The sequence below is a fragment of the Ursus arctos genome, unplaced genomic scaffold (assembly GCF_023065955.2).
Source record: "Ursus arctos isolate Adak ecotype North America unplaced genomic scaffold, UrsArc2.0 scaffold_7, whole genome shotgun sequence".
NCBI lineage: Eukaryota > Metazoa > Chordata > Mammalia > Carnivora > Ursidae > Ursus > Ursus arctos.
Window position 1 is genome coordinate 14,395,977 of NW_026623089.1, and position 18,792 is coordinate 14,414,768.

The window sequence follows — 18,792 nt, forward strand, 5'->3', positions numbered from 1 at the left end:
CTCGAGGGCGTCCCCATACAGGACTCTCTAAGATAACTCAAAACTGGAAAGCACAAAATTTAAGATATCTTTCGGCAACCGGGGCTACAGACGCACAAGGAACTGTTACAAGAGTTTGCTCACTAATGCTATTTTCCTAGGCGGACTTTTGGGAGCGCGATTTCCTATCTGACCATACACAGAGTCGTTTAAAGAAGGTTACGCTTAAACAGCGTTCTTGCCCGAGTGAAAATTTCACTTCTGCCCAAAAGAAAATGTGTGAAACCATTCGATGGTTAGCAGGAGACTGTATCTGCAGTGCTCTTTGAGGGGTTTGGTTTCTTGCTCGGTTACGACTGTTCCGCAACTGATCCTTGAATGGGGCAGAAGTACTTCCTGGAGTAAGGGTGGGAGCCCTGGGAAGCAGACAAGTCAGACGTAGGGGGCAGGAGGGTGGGGAGTGGTGCAGCTTACAAAAGCTCATCCAAAATGATAACGTGGTCTTCTATTTGGAAAGCAAAATAATAATACTTGCTGTTTCCCTTTGTAGGGCTGGAGAAAGGAAAGGTCAGCAAAATCTTGGCTGCTCTGGCTATGACACTAAAGGAGCAGAGAAACCCGTCCAATTTTGGAGAGGGAGAAAGGGCTGTGGGTTAGCACTGAAGGCGTGGAGGCCCCTCACTTGAGCCACTCCCAGGTAACTTCTGCAAGGAACCTTCTTTGCGGCAGAGAAGGATCAGTTTTGAGCTGAAATCTTCAAATCTCCTGATAGCCACTGACTCACCATCAGAAAGCTGAAGAAGAACATGTGCGAGGCTCAGATATTCAGAGAAGCTGCTGCTTTTTGTGGCAAGAGGAAGGGGCTCCAGGATCCACTTGGTGCTCTACCCGCTTTGAGGACATCTTCAGCAGGGTCCATACCGAAGCTCCTCCCTCTCTTCTAAAGCTTCTGGAAGATGCCAGCCAGGCTGGGCATGTTTCTCAGGGTGGAGTGGGCCTCCTGATCTCAGCCTTTTCCCTGGCCTGAGCCCGGGGAGGTGTGGTGGAGGGCTTCCTAGAAGGAGGCCACTGCTCCATCCTCTAGGACACAGTCAGGGGCCTACCTCAGGGTGAGGCCCAAGACTCTGAGCCCAAGAGCTGCCATGAGTGCTTGGTCCTCCTGTGGGGGCTACAGGCCGGAGAAATCTCTGGATCCTCCTGGGCGGCTTCTTCTCAGTAATTCCGTTCTGAGGCCCAGCAGAGCAGTGGCATCAACATAAAGCAAGGACCCAGATGGCCACAGGGGGACGAAACCCAAAGCCTGCCAAAGAACAAGCAGACTTCTCAGAAAACTGCTCAGCTCTGCTGTGGCTGTACCAGTTTCAGTACGAGGACTGTTACTGTAAGAACAATGTTTGTAAACACAGCACACATGGCTGGGGCCGAGCCCTCAGTGAGAGCTGGAATCCTGGCCACTCAGGCTCTTGTGGATTTTGCTTCCATTCTCAGGAGCATTCCAAGTGTTCAGCATGCCATTTAGAGAGAATGTCTAGAAAAGGCCAGTGAAAATCAGGTGAAGAAGGAAAGAGAGAAAAATGTATTTTGCATGTGCAATTCAACAACACAAATGTTCTAAGTCTTCGATGGCAGAGGGGCTTTTTAGGTGTTGAGTGCTTTTCCTGTATGATTTTGGAAGGGTAAAAACAAAACAAAACTCTATTTAGCAGTGGTGGCTGGAAGACCCGTGTTTTTATTTCGATAATTAAACTCCTGATTCAGAGCACAATGTAGCAGAAAATGTGGACTTTTTAAAACAGGTTGGAACTTCTGCACAACCTGTCCTAACATTGGCCTGCACACCTGTGTGCGTGTATACTGGTATGGTTATAAGTCTTCATTTTAGGAATTTCATAAAACTCTACTGTTAAAGGTATACTATGGTGAAAACACTGCTGTAACACCAACCTGATGGCTTGTATTCCCTGGAAAATCATTTAAAGCATTTTGAATTAGAGCGATAACATCGTCATTTAAAGAAATTCTTCTAACTGTAGGTAAAGGCAGCTCTTTGGCCCAGCACAGGGTGTCCCTCATTTGTCTAATGGTCAGGATCACTGAGGTGCCAACTAAGCATATTCATCTCCAGGGTCTAACCCAGTCCTTCTGGATCATTATCTCTAGAGGCAGAAGTAGGAATCTGTACAAACCCAGGGAGTTCTTAGGGTCAAGTAAGTTCCAAACTCACTCTAGTAAAATGGCAAATGGGCTTTGGAAGTTGACTTATTATTCTTGAATGAATTCTCCCATATACACTTATTTGATCAATTTTAATTTTTTAAAACCTTTTATATAAAATACTTTTCAAGTCATTGTTTTATGTTTAATGACAAAAAGATGTACCATGTATGCTGACCAAATGTAAGGACTGGTTTCTTCTGGCCCAGTTTGAATGTGAAGGTGACAATTAATGTTCCTGTCTAAATGTCATCAAGCAGTCATTTAAAAAAAATATTCTACTGGGGCGCCTGGGTGGCACAGCCATTAAGCGTCTGCCTTTGGTTCAGGGCGTGATCCTGGTGTTATGGGATCGAGCCCCACATCAGGCTCCTCCGCTGGGAGCCTGCTTCTTCCTCTCCCACTCCCCCTGCTTGTGTTCCCTCTCTCGCTGGCTGTCTCTCTCCATCAAATAAATAAGTAAAATCTTAAAAAAAAAACACTCTATTAAAGCTGTATATATTTTGAAAGAGTCAAAGCTTCTAATGACTCAACCATCAAAGTAGTTCTTTTTAGAAATCTCTATATCCTAGAAATATAGGAACTGAAGATTGTTATGAAACTTTTACCTGCAAAAACCTACTTGACCTTCAGCTATGGTGAAAAGATGGATGGAAAATTAATAGATGGATTCATAAAATAGTTGGTAGAAAAAGAGTGGCCTGGTAGCCCCAGGAAGGTCAAGACCAGAGACACTGCATGGGGACCTGCTGTGGGAACTTTATGTTTATTACCTTCCGGGCTCACAGTAGTTCTGCAAGGTGGACGCCACCACCTCCCCTCACAGATACAAAGTCTGGACACTTCTAGGGGTCAAAACTTGCCCAGCACCATGCAGCTCGAAGCTGGTTCCAGCATCTGTTCTCAGGCCTGTCTGCTGGTCTACACTCTACCTGACTCTGCAGCAGGACGAGAGCCATATAGTCACTTCTGTCCGACAGAACTCCCAAAAATGAGATTTTGGGAAGTACATCAAGTGTTGATTCCACATTGAAATGTGTCCTATTTGAAGTTTTCCTGCTGAGCATAACACAATAGTATGTGGCATACTCTTTCCTTCTATGTGTATCTCTAAAATAAATTTCCACTTATAAGCAGTTATGAAAATCCCAATCCTCTTAAAATTTATTGATCTGTAAGTTTGTGCATCTTTTTCAATAAGAATTCTCTAGTTGTCCAGATATTGTCCGCAGGTGAATTTTTAAATTTATTTATTTTAGAGAGAGAGCACGAACGGGAGGGGCAGAGGGAGAGGGAGAGAGAACCTCAAGCAGTCTCTGCACTGAGCACAGAGCCTGACACGGGGCTCAATCTCACAACCCTGAGATCATGACCTGAGCTGAAATAAAGAGTGGGACACTTAACCGAGACACTCAGGTGCCCCACCACAAGGTAAAATTTTAAAACTCCATTCTATTTAACAAAAACTTTTCATACTTGGAAGAATAAGAAATTCTAAATTCTAAAGGACTTTTCAAAGTTATCCTAAACTGAAAGGTACAGGATTCCATTAAGACAAAGTTTTCAAGAGAATCAGTCATTTAACTGTATACTTCTGGAAGAGTATCTCCATATATTTGTGGATTGATTTTAAAGTGTTAAAAAAAAAAGGGAGCATCTAAATTTAAAGTGTTTGGGATATGGGGACAAAAAGAACGTAACACAGATTCAAAGTGATAATCCCTAAGGTCTTTTCAATCCACTTCACCTGAGGGTGAAGAATTTTACTGCCAGTAAAAAGCTTTGATAAGTTGAGAAGATGTGGCATAATTAGTCATGGAGTTAGCAATATTTGGCCTGGAAAGATACAGTATGACTTTAACTTCACGTTGCATGATGTCCTGTAATTCTCTAAAATTCAAATTTTCAAGTGTTAGGAACCCAGTGGGATTCAGGGAGGATGAAGCTTGGCAATTTTTTCATAGTAATAACTGTTTTCTTGGCCTCTCCAAAAGGACGGCTGAAATAGATTTTACCTACAACTCTGAATGCTTTTGTGTTTTTGTTGTATCTCTCATGACGATCCTTAGAGAATTAAAACAAATCGGGCATTTTATTTTTAAATGATTATATTTTTGTAGTCAGCAGTTTTGTCAATTTATTTTTCCAGGAGAAAAATCAAGGGTCCAAAAAGAAGCTAATAAAATTACTTGATTTTTAGGAGACATTTACAAACTTTGCTCACTTTTTTTTTTTGAGAGGTGAAATATCACAGGGAGGCAAAAACAACCGGCTCCACTCCCGCCCCCTCTCCCAAAAAACCCACAGGCTATAGATAAAATTATTCTAAGAATTAGCCTTATTTTTAATGCATAGAAAATAGCAAAATTATCATGCCAACGTAAGGAATATATACTATAATTAACAAGTGCCTAATTATCAAAACCATGATAGTCGTGGCTAGATGTAACCTAGCAACCTTAAATACGATGCAACTACCTATTGTATGATCATTCCTGTTATAGATTACATTCAATTCTCATCAAATGAAGCTGACTATGTATAAATGGCATCATGAAATAAACACTGAATATCACAATAGGGTCATAATCCGCTACTGCACGATCACAGCATGCAAGGAACTATGCATTGGCTGTAAACAGTAAAGTGTCATTACCTTCCAGAAATCCCAAGAACATGAAAAGTACATAGAGAGTACTAAACATCAATTATATTTAAATGGCTTTCCTAGTGAACGAAGCTGTATTGTTTGAGGCGGCTTGGATATCTCTGTCACTGCTTTCTAAATGTATCCTATAGTCACCCTGAAGTGAAGAAACAGTTTCAAACAAGATCTGTTAATGCTACTGAGTTCTAGTGAACTGTTGTCAAAATGAGGACACAAAGGAGTCTATGTCCCAGTGGGAAAGCTCTTTTAAATCATTTTTCCTTTCTGCCATAATTCAGATTTGTGAATCGTTAAGCATATGCTTAATGTGGGCAACAATGAACTTATTTTTTAAACTGGAAACTTACTCTCGTGACATCAACGTGTTCATGTTAGAAATAAGAATACTGCAGACGCTTGCCAGCAAATGCTCTTCTCTACTTGTATTCTAAGTGATAGTTGGCAAGAAGGAACCTGGATCATATTAAACCTTGGGAGGTGTCACCTCTAAAATACTTTTCATAATATTTGTAAAAGGTAGATAAAAATCTAGCAGCTAGGAGAGGAAGGCCAACAGAAGATCCCTACAAAAATGCAGACGGACCATTCAGGTCTGATCCAGTGATTCCTAAGCAATTAAAAAAATTACCACAGTAGAGCTGAAGCTTGCTCGCTATAAAATAACTATTTCAGCTCTCTTCAGGTTTGGTATTGGAGGGTTTTGGAAGGAGGGGAAAAATTGATTGCTGGACAGGTTTTTCCATGCTCTATCAGCTCTGATAATGAGTTAGGCAGTTGGCGTGGATGACAGGAATGTCCTTTTCACTCAGAATTCTAATAAACCTTCTGCGAAGTTGTACATACCATCCATCCAAATGGACTCGTTCTGGTCTGCAATCCAGTTAGGTGGAAAACAGTCGCATTCTCAAACTGAGTGGGGACACGATGTGGTCATGTGTAATATTTAAATACACTACCTACATCCTACTAAACCAAAATCTGGCTTTTACATTTACAGTGAGATAAAACAACATTTAAAGCCATTGCAATTTCTTCATTTCCTGTTCATATACAAGTGATTTAAGTTTGCTTAGGAGGCAAAAACTGTACAATTCTCATCATCCAGGCATTATAAAATGTCTTTCTTTAAAGTCTTGGGATATAAACAGTTTGGTTTATACGAATTACATATTTTCATCTGCATTAAGAAACAATATACATCTTTTTCCAGGGTAATTTAATGTTATCTAGGATAAGCCTAAGAGAGTCGTAAAAACTGACTTTATCGCCCGTGACCATCAATACTGTTACTTTCATAAAAGTCACGAACATTCTCTGGCCACTCGGGTCATTGCCCGTTTGGAGGGAACTGTACTTGAGCCCTGGGACCATACAGAGATTTCGCCTCCATAAAAACTGAGGCCATGGACCAGCCTTAATGGAAGTCATTTACAAAATCAAAACATTTCAGAACATCCATCCGGGAGCAGTTTCCGTTTCTCAGACACAAGTTCCTTGACGTGTTGAGAGGTGGTGTTTTCGATTTCGGACTCCTGAAGTCTTGTCTTTACTATCTGAAGGCTTCTGTTGTGAAATATCTATTAGGGCACTGGCAATTGCAAGGCCTGCAAGAAGAGGAGAAAATCATTCAAATATTTGGTTAGACATTTCCGGGAGAGTGACAGTGGTGACTTAGCACCCTATTTTTATTGTTCTCTATTTAGTCATCAAACATTTAGCTGTTTATTGGAAGTTATCACGTAGCTTGCCCTTTACTTAAAAAGTTTCTCAACTGAGACATATGAACGTCACACATGAAGAAGAACAGGATCTAACAGTTAATTGACTCTGACTTTGGATGATCAAATTCAGTGTGTTGACAAAAACATCACAACCAGCTGTGGCTATGACTCTACACCTTAGTTCCCATGTCTGGACACAAGTTTGTTCTAGCTGTACACAGAATTTTCAGTGTTACTATTATTATTGTGTGTGTAGAATAAAAAGCCATTGTATTAAGATTTTTCTAAAAATTTTGAGCAGTTTTAGGTCTAAAGAAAAATTAAGCCAGTACTGATACATGATTATCAACCAAAGTCCATAGTTTACATTAGGGGTCACTCTTTGTATTGTATATTCTATGGGTTTGGACAAATGCATAATGTCATATAGTCAACATCAGAGTATCACACAGAGTAGTCTGACTGCCTTAGAAATCCCCTGCGCTTTACCAATTTATCCCCCCCCTTCCCCTGAGCCTCCAGTAATCACTGACCTCTTTTAAAAATCTCTATAATTTTGCCTTTTCCAGAATGTCATATAGTTGGAGTCATATGGTTGGAACCATTGTACATTGCCTTTTCAGACGGTCTTATTTCACTTAACAATATGTCTTCAAGTTCCATCATATCTTTTTTGGTTCAATGGCTCATTTCTTCTTGGAATAATATTCCATTGTATGGACGTACCACAGTTCATTTATCCATTCCCCTATTGAAGGATATCTTGACTGCTTCCAATTTTTGGCAATTATAAATAAGGCAGCCATAAATACCTCTGTGCAATTTTTTATGTAGATGTAAATTACCAATTCACAAATACCTAGGAGCATGATCATTGGATCACATGGTAAGCCTGGCTTTTAGCTTTGAAAGAAACTACCTATTTTCCATAGGATCTGTGTTATTTTGTATTCCCACTAGCAATGAATGAAAGTTTCTCATTCATTGTACCGCATCTCTGTCAGCATTTGGTGTTGTTGGTGTGTGGGATTTTAACCATTCTGATATATATGTAACTATAGCTCAAGGTAGTTTTCATTTGCAAATTCCATAATGACATATGAGGTTAAGCATCTTTTTCATATGCTTATTTGTCAGATGTATATTTTTTTATTGGTAAGATATCTGTTCAGATCTTTTGCCCATTTTTAATTGAACTGTTTGTTTTCTTGTTGAGTTTTAAGAGACTTCACTTACATTTGAGATACTAGTCCTTGATTGGATATGTGTCTTGCAAATATTTTCTCCAAATATGTGGCCTGTCTTTTCATTCTCTTTTTTTTTCAAGTGTTTTTAAGAAGTAAGAAAACACCCAGGCACAGAGTTGCGTTATGCACAAGCAGACATGGAAGACAGCTTGATATTTCTTAAATATAAGAAAAAACCCTTAAGTATTATCAGCAGACTATCAGCACAAAAGTGGATCTTTATCTTATCATAGGAAATTTAGAGAATACTGTTACATCATTTTGTCTATTGATTGACAAGAACATTTGGGAAGATGTTCATAGACAGTAAAGACTTTCCTTAGTTTGTACAAGCAATGGCCCAGCCAGATACTCTGGTTTATCATACATAGTAATACATGAATCATTTTAGTTTCTGTCGAGTCTCATATAATTCTTGAGTAAAACAAAATGTGCCAAGTCACCATATTAAACCAAGAGATGCCTGCTTGCTTTAAGGAAGTGATTAGAGGACTTTTGGTTCATTTTCCCATCTTCCAGGTCTTAGAGACTTGACCCTGCGTTGAGTGGAACCAAGCCCTGAGTGCTACAGACATCTCCTCAGTGTGCTGCTCTTAGAAGAAGGCCTCACTTTTGGATCTTAAGCTATGCAAGATGCCACTGAATTATTTTACTCCTGTGGGTCAATCTATTCTAGGTAAGCCTCAAATATGACCTGGCAAGAACAGAACTCCAGAGGTTTATAAACAGAAAGAAATGCCAATGGAGGGAAACGCATAGTAAAAGGAGGGTCAACCAGCCTAGTATTGTAGAAGTCAAGGGAGCCAGGGTTCAAGGGGTCTACAGAGAGTACCAAATGGGCCTGCAGTGAGGCTGGATGCAGAGACCATTAGATTTCCTCAAAGAAGATTTGTGTGATCTTTGAGTCATTTCTATATCTAACTGAGGAAGGAAGTCTGAATGTTAAGCAGGGAATGGGGTGAGAGCAGATGTGACAACACATATAAATTCCATGTTCAAGCCATTTGGCACTGGAAAGAGGTAAGTGAGCTGGTCCACAGGGGAAGCAACAGGTCAGATGAGATATATGTGAATACATAGGATCATGTGAGTACATATATTTTTTAAAGGAAAAAGGAGTTTCACGTACATGTGAAAACAGAAGAGAAGGTATTTGTGGAGAAGGAGAAATTAACAATGCTAGGGAGGGAAAGGATTACAAAGTTACAGTAATCACTGGCTAGGCTGATTATCTTAGATATTTACCTTTTAAGGGTTGCTGTGAAATAACCTGATCTTTCAGGATATTAAATAATTATTCTAAATTGCTTAGAGATAGATAACACAAGTTCAAATGTTCAAAGTTTAAATCAATACTGCTTTCTTTACCTCTGAAGAACGCATAGGAACTTGAAGTGTCCCACATAGATGTTTCAACCACTTACTCTGCTGTAGGAAATAATTATTTTGTTATTTCTTCAAGGGAGGGAGCTGAAGCACATGTTTTGTTTTTTGTTTTTTTTTAAAAAGACTCACAGACCACAGTTGTGCTAACAAAAAATTCAGTACAGGCAGACCTTAAGTTTCCCCAGATCTCTTGGCATCCTTCTGTCATAATTCACTACCTTCTGTTACTTCATTCCTGGCACCATCCTAATCCAGAGACAGCCAAATATGACAAAGAATATATGTCTCCTTTAATGTAGACAGAGACCACTTACACTAATTGCAATGATCACAGCTTCTAAATATGGAATCATGTTATTCATTAAACTACTGCAAGACCCAGTCCAAAGGAGCTCTGAAAAGCAATACTTTTCCATTTACATGTGGCTGCAAATGTTGTTTTCCTTACAGAAGATACAACGTCAGGAGAGAAGCAAACAGTCTGAGTTGCCCAAACAGGAAATTCCATGCTAATCCGAAACTGACACTGTACCTTTGTATTTCAGGGTATTGAAGTCCGAAGCCTAATTGAAGTAGTGCCTCTCACAAATATCCTTGGCTTGCTAATGATTTGTAAGCTTGGGAACACATCCCATTGAAAATAATAAACGATAAACCATAATGCAGCCCTTAATTTACAAATACAATCTCAAGTCATGCTTATTTTTAATTTGACCAATTTTTGTTCTTTCCTATGGAAATGTAACTGTCACCTACATTTGTAGATTCTGCACAAATGGCCACATGTATGGAGGAACCTTGGATTCCTGCAGGCAGTGATGTTCAGTGTCCCCCACGCGTACTCACAGAGGACGCTCTGAGGGCCACGTGCCCACTCTCATCCTTGGGAGGGGCCAAACAATATTTCGTTTAGATTTAAGCTTGGGTCCCTTACAGGACTACACAGCTTGCAGCACACCACCAGTTACTCTTTTTTATAATCTCGTAATTTAATTGTGAACAGCATAATGACCCTAACAACCGCATGCGTGTCTGTGTCAAGTTGTTGGATATGAGTGTTTATTACTATTTTTGCATTTCTTCATATTGTTCTATGTGGAGAACTCTAACACAACAACCCAGAAACTGCTAGGTCCTCGTTCAACCTACAAGAAGCCCTGGACAGAAGAGTAAACAAGAGGAACCAGGTCCCGGTCTCCCCGAAGTGTCTAGTGTGTGGAAGACTCTTTAAAAAAGAGAGAGAAAGAGAGATTGAAAAATTAAAGTACTTTCTATCCCTGCCCTTCAGTATCCTTTATTGTAGGGAATCTTAATTGATAAAAAGAAAAGTTGTCGGTAGCTCTTTAAAAAAAAACAAAACAGTATTACTCTCCTCTCCCGCATGCAACATGTATCTGCTGGTGGGAGACTGACTCTATGAATAGGCAATAGCCAGACGATAACATAACTGGCTCACAAATGCAGCAACCCGCTCAGGAAACCAGCCCCTATCTACACTAACTAGATGAGGAAGCCAGTCCACCATGTCAGGTTTGTGGGAAGTCAGACTGCTATCTCTAGTAACAATCCAGGAAGTCAAACAATTACCCCCGTAACAATGGGTCCCACCTACCCAACTTGATTAATAACTGACAACTTCCCTATTTTTTTGTCCCAGCTTCCAACTTGGGACCAATCAGAGAAAGGCAAATATGAGCCCCTAACTGATTATATAGGATGCCCCGTTTCTAGTGAACTTGACTCTGGCTTTCCTCTGCCAAAAGCTTCCAAGCAGGGCATACTCGAAGCCTTCTCTTTTTTCCACTATATCCCACCCATTTGTCTATCTTTAAGTGTCTGCCAAAACGCAAACACACAATGGCAGATGACTCCCTTGCTGGAGCAAGTTCTGAATAAACAGCCCTGCTTGTTATTTGGTTGGTCTTGGTTTATTTTCACACTGGTGATGAAGAGATAATGGTAGCTTGCCATCTTTCCTGTTTTTTTTTTTTAATGCATCAATAAAATAAAACAACTTAAAAATAATTTATCCATATTGCCCTTTGAGGCAAACACTTTCTCCTTGTTTAGATTTCCCTGGGAAATTTGTCCCCTGGGGAGAGGTTTCCTGGTGCTGACCCCACACCCCTGGTACCATAGAGGAAGCGCTTCCTGCCAACAGACGCCATGCAGGGCTACATGCTGCCTGTGGTTTGAGTTCCATTAAAATCAGGTCACTCCAGAAGATCATTTTTCAAAACGTCACACAAATCATCTGATGAAATCCACTTATTGTGTTCTCTAGGCCTCGCATAGTTCCTTGTTATCAAAGCAATACAATTAACTGGGGGAACAATTCATTATTTTAGACTGGTGGTCTAAAGGAATTTCATTTACCACGTCAAGATGATGCCCAGACGCTGCACGCTAGCAGAATTTACATCCAAATATGCCGGCAGATTCAATAAAAATGCTGGGGTTTAAATATTTATTATAAGCTTTACCTTTTTGCACTTTTAGGTTTTAAATACCAGACACTATGACATTTAGATTATTTAAATATGAATTATAAACCTCATAAGAAAGAAAGTGCCATCTTCTGTTTCCTCTTCCATTTGCCATGGCCTCGTGGTGTTGCAAACCAGCCCTTGCTAACGTGGAACGTCACCAGTGGCTGTTCCAGATCACGCAGGGCAGGGCAAGCTGGGAAGGAAGCAGACTCCTTTGGGACCATGCAGATTTCCTTCAGAACAGGGGACAATTTAGCAGTTACTGGTTTGGACGCCAAGAGTTACCACAGATATTTAGGAAATAAGCAGAAGTTATACCCAAATCAGACCTTCACCCAGACTCTTAGAAAAAAAAAGCAAAAAACCACCATTTCTTCCTAAAATGAAGAACTTTTTCAATAGACACGTGCTGACATGCCCTAAAAAGAAAGCAATAGAAATGACTAACAGCTACATATTTACATGGTAAATATATCTTTTGAAACCACTAAATTTGCAATGAAAACCACCAAGGAGAAACATCAGGGACTGAGTTATCTTTAGTAAAACTCTAGTTTTTACTAATGGAAGCAAAATGGTATTAGTAGACTCCAGCCGTAACAATGTAATCATAAAATTACTGATGTGTGTTTTTTTACAATTATGCAGAACAATTAATAAGTACAATAATAAAATACTGCACATCAAGTGAAATTGCCTTGGAAAGAACATCCTCACTTTATATACAAACATTTTACATTTGAACGAAGCCTCAGAAAAGTCATTCATTTTGAAATGCTCTCCTCCCAAGTCTGTGTAAAAGCAGGCACCACTATATATTTTAATTTTCCAGGAAAACAGCTTCATTAGGCGTGAAAGGTTAATTGCAGGTTTAAGTGGAGCTCAGGGAACGGTGCAGGGTCTGCAGTGAATTACACAGTCTGCTTTAGGACGACTTGAATGAGGCTGTAAACTGTTTGCCCTGCCGAAATGTTTTACTATCTCATTTACTATCTGTCTTCTTTTACGGCTTGTATTTGTAGTTCTTCTAAACCTTTAATGGCTACAGTTTTATTTCACTGTAATCAGATTTAAATGGAAATACCATGCTGGGATGTTGAAATGTTTTCCCTCTGATTGTATACAGCGACATACTACCGATCAGAGTCCTGGCTATCCTTCACATGATGAAGAAGGTGACTTTGGGAAACTTTGATGTTACCTAGACTCTAGCTATTGTGCAGACTTCATTTAACATTCAGTGTGGCCACTCTTGCCAATATGCAACTAGGGCTGGATGCATAATTAGAAAATATGCATTTCCATTTTAATTTATCTGTTGGAAGGCCAGTGCAGCTGAAGTCATTATTAGGCAAAACTCCAAAGGTTACATTGTTGAACCAAAATTGAAATACTTCAAGTACTGAAAACACTGGAATGACAAATGGACTGGTCATATTCGTCTGAGAGTTTAAAGAAATGTTTCCCTTCACCTACTAAAAACCAATGACAACTACAGATGTCAGTGTTTAAATACAAGTTGTAACTGTATTCTGCTTATACAATTTTGTTTGGCCTTTAACATATCAGAATATTTTAAAATTCCATTTAAAGACACACCGTACAAGCTTTATGAAATGTCATCTTAGATGTCGCCTTCTGTAACATTGCCAAGCACTCCCTAAATTGTATATGGACTGTTCTCTGATTGGTTAGAATGTGCTAAGTAAATAATGGTCACTACTGTCTCAAGTTATTCTTTAATGCAAATCCTCATGTTTTTATAATAAGTAAAAGCTTCTTTTGGATCTTAACAGTTCTAATTTTAAGTACATAGTAAAAAATTTTACTAATGTATTTAAAATATTCTGTGATTGATATATATATATATATATATATATATATATATATATATATATTTTTTTTTTTTTTAGAGCCACCAACATTACAAGAATCAGCCTTACAGCGAACCTTTCACATTGTTAAGTAAATTTCCAATTGACAATTCCCTCAATTCTCAGGCCCCCTGGGGAAATATTCCCGAGTATTTTCTTCCTTCAATTAAAGAAATCTGATATATGATAATTCTTTATTTTAAGCCCCAATCATCTTTAAATTAATTAAAGTGCTTGCTGATCATTCACTGGAAAAATCAAACTATGGCAATATTGTAATAAAGGTAGTATTTTATTTTGCATTAGGCAGAGACATTGTATTTTAGCATTTCTAGTAGTAAAATGTCATTGGTTGCTTTAAATTAAATGAGATTATATGTGAAAGTATGTATAAACTATAAAGTATTATACAAAGCTAATTAATAATTTTAATAATAAAACAATCAGTTACTACCACTACTAGTAAGAAATCACAATCAAATTACAAATGTCCAGAAAACTCCAAAGTCCTGAGTATCAAGAAAGTGTTTGAAGAGCTAATCACTTCACTCAACTATTATGTGTTGAGTGCCTACTATAATGCCAAGCATTGCACTGAGTCCCTAAGAATTTAGCAGTGGATAAGACGGACAAGACATAAAAGATTCTATGTTCTATGGAGCTTCCATTATAGTGGGTCAAGCTCTTGAATTCTTTTAACCAAGTTATTGTGAAGATTAAATGTGAAAGGCTTAGGAAAGTGTCTGGCCCCTAAGAGCTCAAAAATGTCAATCATCATCATCACCACCATCATCGTCAACATCACCACCACCATCATCATCCTCATCACCATCATCATCATCACCACCATCATCATCATCACCACAGCATCACCATCATCATCACCACCATCATCGTCATCATCATCACTATCATCATCATCATCATCATCATCATCATCATCACCATCATCATCACCATCGTCATCATCACCATCATCATCATTATCATCACTGAGTGAGAAGTTTGAAGTCAAGCAGGGAGCAGTTGAGAAAATACAGAGCACTGAAGACTTTGCTTCTATCCTTTCTTAGCATTCATTCATTCATCCAACAGCTAGTGTGCCTACTGTGTGGGATGCCAAATAAGGAACAAAACCGGATAGAAAGGTGGACTCAAAGACTCGCAGACAGGATCAATTTAGAACAACATTGTTAGTGAGGTGGTACTGTGTTCAGTCCTCCAACCAGAATTATTTTGATGCCTTGGATAACCAAACTGAGAACTTGATCATAGAGATACAGATGACTTATGTGTGTTGCCACTCGTTATAGAATATGAAAATAATTGAAAGTGGTAATGGCAAAATAGAGGAAAGGCAACGTTCAACAGAGAAAGAATTGTTTATATTAATAGTGCTTGTATTATTGGAAATACTACTAATAATTAACTTTAATCCACTTTTTAGAGTTAAAAAAATGCTTTTCCATTAATTATCTCATTTGTTTCTCAAGACTATTCTGCTGAAGTGGGTCAGGAAGCTCTTTCTACCCCTGCGTCCCTAATGGCCCAAATGAGGCACAGAGTGATGAAATGCCTAGTTTAGGCTCACACAGCTGGTGCTGGGGCCGCACCTGAACCCAGGCCTCCAGACCCTTTGAGTTGAACTCTGCTCACTTTATTTAAACCCCTAGAAGGAAATCACTACCTTAGTACAAATGAGGAACACATGATTTTGAGCCAAATAGGAGAAAAAAACAACCCAAAATTCAAAGATTGGTAGAGGTGTGAAACCAGTTAAGGTCAAAGGCATTAATTAATACTGATGGTAATAAAAACAATAACAATAATATTTTTAAAAAGCTCTATTCTGTTAACATTGACTGAATGCTCACTATATGCCAGGCATTGCCCTCAGCACTTAATGTGCTTTATTTTATCCATTTATGCAGATAGGAGTAGATGGCAGCACAGGTTCGATCGAAAAACATGTGTTGAGGGCATATGCAGCTAGCATGGCTGAGGTGGCTGTTGTCAAAGAGCCGTTATCAATAGCATGAAGCTAGGGCAACAATCCAAGCACTCCTAGATTTGCTAATAATCACACAGAGACTAATTCTATGAAGTAGACCCAAGGCATGAGGGAAAAAATATAGAGGGGAGATCTCTGGGGTGGGGGTGGAGGTCAAAGATTCCGAGGGGAGGTGATTTCTGACCTGAGGTTTGAAAGTTGAGAAAAGACTACTCAGGAGAAGGGGCCTGGGCTGAGCAGTGGGGTGTATTCTGGCTAGAGGGAACGAACACTTCACCAGCACAGAGGGCATCTGAAACTTCTGGACATTTGCTATGGGTGGAGCATAGGTGTGAACAGGAGAAGAGTGAGAGAGGGAAGCAGAAGGGAGTCCGTGAGACAGCCTCAGGTGCCAAACTTGGAAACAGATGTTTCCTCTGCAAGCCAGAAAGAGCCATGGGATGATTTTAAGGAGTGCAGAGGCATCACCGGATCTTTATTTCAAAGAGACATTCCTAGTGGTAGCTCAGACGGATGGGAGTTGGGGGTAAGGCTAAGATAATTTTAACCAGATAAAAAAATGGCAATAAAGAGAGAGAAAAATGATGAACAGGACAGATATTTTAGGAGAGATTAATATAGGAGATGAAAAATAAGGAGTAATCTAGAACGACTCCAAGTTTGCTGGCTTGAGTGGCTAAGTGCGTACAAATGCTATTTACTGGTATATGACGGAGGAACAGACTAGCAAAGGTAGGTGGTGGATCATTTGTTCAGTTCTAGATGTACTGAGTTCAATGACCTGTGGGACATCTTAGTGGAGATGTCTAGCTGGATATGTGGGTGGGAAGCCCAGGAAGAAAGCCTAGCCCGGAGATAACTAGGGTATTTTGCATGGATGGACTCTGAAGGCTTTGTAAGTATAGGTATGTAATGCTAGCTGTTCTACTAGTTAAAGCCTGACATCTCAGTGGCTCAACATATTAGTTTATTTCTATGTAAAGTCTAAGATGAGTGTCCTGATTGGTGTCAGGACATGTGTGAGGAAAGGAGGAGGGAGTGAGTGCAGCACCTATCCTATGTAGTTACTCGGGGACCCAGGCTGATGGTGATTCTACCGTCTTCAACTGGAGTTTGCACAATTGCCTTGAACATTGACATCTAGGTAGCAGGTGGGAGATGAGAGGGTAGAAAAGCTCATGACACTCTGCCCCAATGCCATTAGCAAGTACTACTCTGCAGAAACAACTCTCCACTAAAGGAGGGAGGTGCATTTGTGGGTGAAGAGCCAGCAGTCTCTGCCACCGGGGTGATGAGGCTGCCCTTGGTAGAAAGAACAGAGGAAGAAGGAGAGAAGACCAAGAGCAGAGGACTGGCAATGGTGGAAGGGAGCCCATGAGAAGACAGACCACCCAGAGAGGTAGGAGAAAGGCAGGACTGAGACTGTCCACGGACTCTGTAAGGAGACTGGTCAGGGACTAGTTCTAACCTGTGGATCCTGTTTCTGTTTGCAACAAATAGCCACAAAATTCCATGGCAACTATAAGCCATCCGAGTTTGTGGCTTCCAAGCTTTTCTTGATCTGAAATTCAGAATGTCCCTTGAGAGATTTCTCTTGGAAAGAAGTTGGACTAGGTGGTTCCTAAGGTCACTCTGGCTCTATAGATTTATGACTGCAGCTGCCTTTCGTCAGCAAGCCCGCAGCACGCACCCAGACACCACTGCTGGCCTCCTCTCTTGTCCAAGCTCCCAAGTGCAGGACAGCAGGCTGCCATGAGCATGACTGAGAAGTACGGAGGACTGGCTGGGTCCAAGGACTTCCTTGCTAGAGATGTGCATTTGTTCCTCCTGGTTAGGGACTTGTGAAGGCCTGGACAAACTTCTACCAGAGTGAGAACCACACCGGGCATAGTAGGTATGGTTTGTACTTACTGTTGGATGTGGTTTCCATGATGTTAATAACACTAATCGAGAATTGGCTCTAAGTTTCATATCAGAGAAGTAAGGAGGATGGACGGTGACAAAGACCAGGCTGGGATTAACCTTATGTCTAGCACGCTCTGGACAACTGAATAGATTTGTTTAAATTTAATTTTCTAACTCTTTATGTTATAATAGAATTTTGTTTTTTAATTCTGCCTACCCCCAAGACTGGGAGCACTTTAAATGTAAGAGCTGTGTTTTTACTCACCTTCATATCCCAATGCTTGGTCTAAAATAGGCAGTCAATAAATATTACTTGAATGAGGATTAAATGCGGTGTCATCATTCTGTGTGCTGCTAAGGAAGTGAATTCTGATTAGGGGTCTCAGTGTTATTTTATCTTAAAGGTATTCAGACATAGAGGCTGGCCTCCTTATTTTCTCTACATCTCATACTTAGCTGCAAAGAAGACCGTGAGTGGAGCACGGGAATCATGCAGGGCAGGGAGGGACCATCACAGCACCAGTGTACCCATAAATAGTTTCTTGTCCAAGAAGGTGACCCAGGGGAGAGTCTCCTGCATGCTGCCATCGTGCTCGCCTTAAGGCCTGAACATGCTTATGCCCAGACAGAGCTACACCAGCGAGCATCTGGCTCAGAAGCGTGGTCAACATGGCCTATAAACAGGTTTTAATATCTGTGGCTGTGTGTACAATATTGATGAAAAATTGAAACAGCTGCCACACTTGCTTGGCAGCAAAGCATTAGCAATTCAACTCTCCCTAAATGTCTTTGGAGAGACTATTTTAAATCAACTCTGAAAGTCCCATCATAAGCTTCTTTCAGTTCCTGAATGAACCACTTCCCAAAAGGAGAAATCAGTTCACCTTGCAAGTTCTGATCTCTCTCTCTGGAGATTTGTGTGAAGTTAGAGCCAACACGAAAACACAAATAATTTTTTTTGAGCTCTGATACCTATTCATAAGTAACGAGATTATAATTTTCAGTCAAGGTTAAACAGGGTTGGTGGTGCTGTGAGTCACTGCTTTCCACAGCATTTATGTACGAATACATGAGAATACAGTAGACAGACTCAAAGCTTAAAATACCACATAGTGCATACAGACCACAGTCACTATTAAAGACAAGCTATCATCTTTAAATAATGAAGTTTAGTATTGTCCAAGGTGATGTTTCTGCTCCCCTAAGTTCATAGCAGTCCATTTATGCTTTTCCATTTAAAATTCTCAGATCATAGCAAAAATGGGAGGGAAAAAAGCTAGATAAAATTTATGCAAATC

General features: G+C 39.9%; 1 protein-coding gene across 2 annotated transcripts in view; it reads right to left on the bottom strand.

Annotated features, from left to right (window-relative positions):
* Window positions 1–4,283: 4,283 nt before the first annotated feature.
* Window positions 4,284–18,792, bottom strand: part of ATRNL1 (attractin like 1) — a 746,554-nt gene continuing 732,045 nt past the window's right edge. For both annotated transcript variants that reach the window (XM_026494203.4, XM_026494204.4), the window contains one exon: window positions 4,284–6,465. In XM_026494203.4, the coding sequence (XP_026349988.2) occupies window positions 6,341–6,465 (125 nt within the window). In that variant the 3' untranslated portion in view covers window positions 4,284–6,340. The remainder of the gene's footprint in view (window positions 6,466–18,792) is intronic.